General features: G+C 42.7%; 1 protein-coding gene across 2 annotated transcripts; it reads right to left on the reverse strand.

The window, feature by feature from the left end:
* Positions 1 to 357: 357 nt before the first annotated feature.
* On the reverse strand, positions 358 to 5508 carry her7 (hairy and enhancer of split related-7). Of its 2 annotated transcripts, none has more exons than XM_024137748.2 (3): positions 5357 to 5508; positions 4963 to 5058; positions 358 to 934 (listed from the first exon to the last, which is right to left on the reverse strand). In XM_024137748.2, exons 1-3 carry the CDS (start codon positions 5399 to 5401, stop codon positions 383 to 385), a joined length of 693 nt encoding a protein of 230 aa, XP_023993516.2. In that variant the 5' UTR covers positions 5402 to 5508; the 3' UTR covers positions 358 to 382. The 2 variants fall into 2 exon arrangements, with proteins under 2 accessions (XP_023993516.2, XP_070295024.1); XM_070438923.1 differs by lacking the exons at positions 4963 to 5058; positions 5357 to 5508 and adding exons at positions 1051 to 1146; positions 1445 to 1592.
* Between the last annotated feature and the right edge of the window lie 1556 nt (positions 5509 to 7064).

A 7064-nucleotide genomic window follows, 5' to 3' on the forward strand; every position in this document is an offset into this window, starting at 1 on the left:
ACACTTTAATACATTATGGATTAAGATACCATTGAGACAATGTTTTTAAAGGAATGTGTTTTATTTGTATTTCAATATACAGGCCTATATATCTGGAAAAACATAGGAACAAGTCCCATAATAAATTAATGTACAAAAGTAGACAAGATATCAGAGTACAACAACTTATACATAGTACATGTTGTAATAGTAAAGTATAGAGAAATTGTACAATATTTCGGATTTATATATTCTTTGCAGTACAACATTGTCATATCACTGCAAATCTATGGAGTTCCTGAGTCCCGTGTTTACAACACTGTATGCATTTAAACACCATAGCAACCTTAGCAGCAAAGGATGTGGCATCCTGGTTATCAGTTCATAGGATATTAGAGTTGTTTTACTGTTCAATATCCCAATTCAGGCTCCTCTGCAAGATCAGGGCCAAGGCCGCCACACAGACTGGCTGCCTGGGAGGTTCTGAGATTGGTTCTTCTTTGGCAGCGTGTCTGTGGGGCAGCTGGGGAGGTTTGGGATCTCCATGTCGGGGTGGAGCTCTGTGAGCATGAGACAGATGTCTCCTGTAGACTTCACAAAGCTGTTGTCTGTAGTGGGACTCCTGTATCTTCATCAGGTGTGAGGACTGGTGGCACATTGTGCTGGGCAGAGAGTTGGAAGAGTGGGCTTTAGCCGGAACTTCGGTGTTCATACAGGCATAGCTGTTCAGACGAGCAGAGAAAGTAGAGTTCAGTGCTGCCTCCAGCTGCAGGCCCTCCCCTTCCTGCCCCAGGAAGTGTGCAGCTCTCTGCAGGCAGCCTGAGAAGCCATCCTGGAAGGGATGTTGCTTTTCTCCATCTTCACCTTTCTTCCTGTCCCCATCTCCAGTGTTCTGGCGAAAGAGAACAGTGTGTTCCAGGATCTCAGCTTTCTCCACTCTACGCTGAGTCACACCCTGTTGGAGAGAAAGAGGGGGCAGATTAATGCACTGTCATGCTACACTTCTCAGAGGAGCTGACACCTGTATGAGCTGCATTTAGAGCAGAGTCAAGTTAGAGGTGAACTTCATACTTKATGTAGTGGTCCCTGCAGCAGCAGGGTTCTCAGRCTCTCCAGACTGTKGTTCAWTCTCTCTCTCCGACGTCTCTCCACCTGAGGCTTGAGGAGCTACAAGAGGAARATGAAAGGAGATCAGACCAGGGAGATTAGACCAGTGTCTCTGCTAAACCAGTGTGTCTGAAACAGTCACTTTGTACTAAAGTAAGGGCTCCTAAAACCTAAATATATTTACATAGTAGGACTAGCTCTGTAGGTACATTTTAGGAACATATTGTTATTACAATATCAGTCAACAAGCTAAGAACAAAATAGGCCTACATGTTTTAGTTAAAATCGATTTTTATTGACTAATAGGTATTACAGATATACTGATGAATATAATCACTTCAAAGGTTGAAAATCTCACCATTCTGTCAATTTTCCTGTTCTCTTTTTCCCCAAGTGGTTTCGTCTTTGTTAATCAACAAGCTGCTGTTGTCCTCATCCAGAGGTCAGAGAATGTCCAGATGTAAATAATCAAGAAGAACAGTAGTATTTCTCTGTGCTGTGTCACTGAATCTTGCATTCTGTCTCTGAACGACTTTTAAGTCCATAGGAATACGAGGTGACTTTGTACTCCTCCCATTGCCACCGGTAGCCGAACCCTGAGCTTCCGGCACACGTCTTGTACTGTTGAAATACAATAGAGTAGCCTGCACAAGTTAGAAATGTAATACAAAGTGAATTCGTGGAAGATGTCAGGATAGTCATAAGGAGGATAAATAGCATAATGGGTGTACAAATCTGTAGGCCGATTGAAACGGACTGATGGCCAATGTAACCCAGTGAAGTGATGAAAGTAGTTGGTTCAAGTTGTTTGACACAGATCATTGTCGTGCTTTCTCATGGTGTCCAGGTTTACAACTTGTATATCAAATAGGACCTCATGGTGCTTCCGTAGAATCCATCACATCCGCAGTAAAACCCCTGGGCACGTGTGCGCTAACAAAGCCACGCGTTTGTAATTATAACAATGGAGGTGTAGGCGAGAGTCGACGAAGTCTCCAGTGTGACACGGATTTGCAAATGAATTAAGTGACACCTCAGCCTCTCAACACAGACAGGCACACGCCACAGCCACAAGGTATTGTCCATTCCAATCGGCACAACATTTTACGCACAGAACCAACACGCGCTTCTGACTTTGTTAGTGGATGAATATTGCTTTAATACAATTGACTATACACTATTATTTTGATTTAATTATATTGTTATATTAGCCTATGTTAATTAACATTTCAGAGGTTAATGTGTGCGCGTGAGAACTGGGAACCTGGAATGCTCACCAGATAGTCGGGCTGTATTTGCTAAATGATGACAAATTCTAACAGGTAATAAAGAACAAACTGCTGTCTTTCTACATCTTTCCCAAGGGAAAAATCTCAGGACAATTTCCCAGTGTACACATCAGGGACCATAATTGATTGGTCTCCTCATTTTCTTGGCTTGTCAATATAACTATTTCAGGTTAATCTTATAAAAAATGGGGCCTATATTGAGCCACATGCTGTAAAAGGTACTTTGTCTGATAAAGGTAGTGTGAATTTATAATATTATGTGGAAGTAGTTGAGATTCCATCACATAACATCTAATAACCGAATAATATGGTGATATGATAATAATATTCCTGTCTAAGAAATATGTCTTCCGTCCCAGACTAATATTAATCGGATCAAGTCAGACTTTTTATAATTGCAACATTGTAATTGTACTGATGATGAACGACATTTGTTAAATATTATTAGCTCAGACTTACTAATTGTAATGAACGCTAATTACGTTGGAATTTGCTTTCAGGACTATAGGTTACTCTCGATTTTTGAGAGTAAATCGTTCTATAGTTGTAAACGTTCCTTACACCAAGCTGTCACACTGCTGTTTAGCATAATTTGTTATAAAGCCTATATCAAATATACTTTGGGGGGGAAAACTACGTTTTTTTCAGTTAAGGAAATGAAATATTTACCATGAACCTCTGAACAAATACTGTGAATGAATGATCCATTCCTATATTCCAAGAAGTAAGGACATCATTTTTCGAAGTGGAGAGAAACTCCTTGTTTCCGCATTCCCATTCTCTCGGTTATAAAAAGGCCCAAAAAACCTTCGTTGGAGTTTGAAGTGTGATTGGAGGTCGCTGTCCCTGAACCCTTTGCTCTTCTTGACCGGGACGGACTAACAGGTGTTAAAGCGCGCGCGTCTCTTCGCGCCTTTGACTTAAACACCACACGTGCCAGCTATCCAATGAAATGCAGATCTATGAAAACTTTCCAGTACTTTTAACTGGCATCGGAACGTGCCAAGACACCTTGAGTAAGTTGAATGGTAAATAAGTCATTTAATTATTGAATGTCTGGCTGAGAACAGATGACAACAAATAACCAAAACAAATTTGACACTTTAATACATTATGGATTAAGATACCATTGAGACAATGTTTTTAAAGGAATGTGTTTTATTTGTATTTTCAAATACAGGCCTATATATCTGGAAAAACATAGGAACAAGTCCCATAATAAATGTAATGTGCAAAAATAGACAGAAATATCAGAGTAAAACTATACATAGTACATGTTGTAATAGTAAAGTTAGAGAAATTGTACAATATTTAGAATTTATATATTCTTTGCAGTACAACATTGTCATATCACTGCAAATCTATGGAGTCCCTGAGTCCAGTGTTTACAACACTGTATGCATTAAACACCATAGCAACCTTAGCAGCAAAGGATGTGGCATCCTGGTTATCAGTTCATAGGATATTGGAGTTGTTTTACAGTTCAATATCCAATTCAGGCTCCTCTGCTAGATCAGGGCCAAGGCGCCACACAGACTGGCTGCCTGGGAGGTTCTGAGATTGGGCTTCTTTGGCAGCGTGTCTGTGGGGCAGCTGGGGAGGTTTAGGATCTCCATTGCGAGTGGAGCTCTGTGAGCATGAGACAGATGTTCTCCTGTAGACTTCACAAAGCTTGTCTGTATGTGCCGCGGCCCGCGGGGCGACTACCGGCCCGTAGCCCTCAGAACCGCATGGGCAGCCCTGTCAACCCCTGACACATAGATCACAGCTCACTAGCTCTCGTCCATGGAGCCAACGTATCCGCCTACATGCACTATCCACCCTACACATACCCGACCAATAATCGTCGCAGGCGCGCCGGAGACACTTCGGGCCTCTACGCCCCGATCCCTCACCGTCCTTCCCTCTGTACGGACAGCATGGGTTATTGCGGTTGAGCGTAGGTATCTGTAGGACACGGCGAGTCCATCCTATGCTACCGACATCCCTCCTGACTGCCTGTCCACTTATATCCCGCGCGCACGAGCGTGCGGCGCTCGACCCCCGATAGACGGCCCCCTAGCTCGTACGGCGAACGGACCACCACGCCCCGACGCGGAGCCCTCCCGCGATCACACAGAGCACTTACAAAAGCTGGTCGGGACTCCTGTATCTCATCAGTGTGAGGACAGGTGGCACATTGTGCTGGGCAGAGAGTTGGAAGATGGGCTTTAGCCGGAACTTCGGTGTTCATACAGGCATAGCTGTTCAGACGAGCAGAGAAAGGAGAGTTCAGTGCTGTCTCCAGCTGCAGCCTCCCCTTCCTGCCCCAGGAAGTGTGCAGCTCTCTGCAGGCAGCCTGGAAGCCATCCTGGAAGGGATGTTGCTTTTCTCCATCTTCACCTTTCTTCCTGTCCCCATCTCCAGTGTTCTGGAGAAAAGAACAGTGTGTTCCAGGATCTCAGTTTTCTCCACTCTACGCTGAGTCACACCCTGTTGAGAGAAAGAGGGTGCAGATTAATGCACTGTCAACGCTACACTTCTCAGAGGAGCTGACACCTGTATGAGCTGCATTTAGAGCAGAGTCAAGTTAGAGTGAACTTCATACTTGATGTAGTGGTCCCTGCAACAGCAGAGTTCTCAGACTCTCCAGACTGTGGTTCATTCTCTCTCTCCGACGTCTCTCCACCTGAGGCTTGAGGAGCTACATGAGGAAGATGAAAGGAGATCAGACCAGGGAGATTAGACCAATGTCTCTGCTAAACCAGTGTGTCTGAAACAGTCACGTTGTACTACAGTATGGGCTAAATATATTTTACATGGTTGGACTTGCTCCATAGGTACATTTTAAGAGCACACTGTTTCTCCAATATCTGTCAACAACCTGAGATAAAGCTAAGAACAAAATAGGCCTACATGTTTTAGTTAAATCGATTTTTATTGACTAATAGGTATTACAGATATACTGATGAATATAATCACTTCAAAGGTTCAAATTTTACCTTTCTGTCCGTTTTCCTGTTCTCTTGTTCCCCAAGTGGTTTCATCTTTGTTAATCAACAAGCTGCTGTTGTCCTTCATCCAGAGGTCAGAGAATGTCCAGATGTAAATAATCAAGAAGAACAGTAGTATTTCTCTGTGCTGTGTCACTGAATCTGGCATTTCTGTCTCTGAACGACTTTTAAGTCCATAGGAATACGAGGTGACTTTGTACTCTCCTCCATTGCTACCGTAGCCAATCCCTGAGCTTCCCTGCGCCTTGTACTGTGTGAAATACAATATAGTAGCCTGTGCAAGTTAGAAATGTCCTACAAAGTGAATTAGTGGAAGTCAAGATAGTCATAAGGAGGATAAATAGTATAATGGGGTTAAAAATCTGTAGGCCGATTGTAAACAGGCTGATAGCCAATGTAACACAGTGAATGAAGTGAAGAGAGCAGTTGGTTGAAATTATTTCAACATAGCTCATTGTCTTCCTTTCGGACGCTGTCCCACGTTTAACAACTTGTGTATCAAGAGGACCTCATGGCACTTCGGTACAAGCCATCACATCCGCAGTAACACCCTTTCGCACGATTTGGCACGCGTATTGTAATTACAAGAGAGGTGTAGGCGAGAGTCGACCAGTCTCCAGTGTGACACGGATTTACAAATGAATTAAGTGACACCTCAGCCTCTCAAACACGGACAGGCACACACGCATAGCCAAAAGGTACTGCCCATTCCAGTTGCCACAGAATTTTACGCACAGACCCAACACGTGTTTTTTACTTTGTTTTTTTAAAAATATAACCTTTATTTAACACGGCAAGTCAGTTAAAAAACAAGTTGTTATTTACAATGACAACCTATAGGGGAGTAAATACCTCGTTCAGAACGACAGATTTGTACCTAGTCAGTTCGGYAATTCAATCCAGCAACCTTCCGGCTATCGGCCCAACGCTCTAACCACTAGGCTACCTGTCGCTCGTAGATGAATATTGCTTTAATACAATTCACTATTACATAGATACTATTATTTAGATTGAATTACATTGTTATATTAGCCTATGTTAATTAACATTTCAGATGTCGATGTGTGCCGGTGAGAACTGGGAACCTGGGAATGCTCCACCAGACAGTCGGTGGCGGTATTTGCTAAATGATGTACAAATTCTAACAGGTAATAAAGAACAAACTGCTGTCTATCCTACATCTTTTCCRAAGGGAAAAATCTCAGGACAATTTSCCAGTGTATCACATCAGGGACCATATATGATTTTGATCTCCCCATTTTCTTGGCATGTCAATAGAACTATTTCAGGATAATCATTTTTTTTAAATGGGGCCTATATTGAGCCACATGCTGTAAAGGGTACTTCMTCTGATAAAGGTAATGTGATTTAATAGTATTATTGGAAGTGATTGTGGTCACGTGTGGCTCAGTTGGTAGAGAATGGCAGCTGCAATGCGGGTGTTGTTTGGTCGATTCTCACCGCAGACCAGTATGAGCAAATATGAATGTACTCACTGCTGTACGTCGCTGTGGATAAGAGCGTCTGCTAGATGACTGAACTTTGGAAGTTCCCTCACAGATCATTTCTATTAACCGAACCATTATCCCACTCATYAATTCATTGGATCTCATCAGAGCAAATTTAATAACCACACATTGTAAGTGTACTGATGATGAACCACATGTGTTAAACATTTCTATCTTAGACTTACTAA

Source organism: Salvelinus sp. IW2-2015, unplaced genomic scaffold (genome assembly GCF_002910315.2).
Source record: "Salvelinus sp. IW2-2015 unplaced genomic scaffold, ASM291031v2 Un_scaffold1295, whole genome shotgun sequence".
NCBI lineage: Eukaryota > Metazoa > Chordata > Actinopteri > Salmoniformes > Salmonidae > Salvelinus > Salvelinus sp. IW2-2015.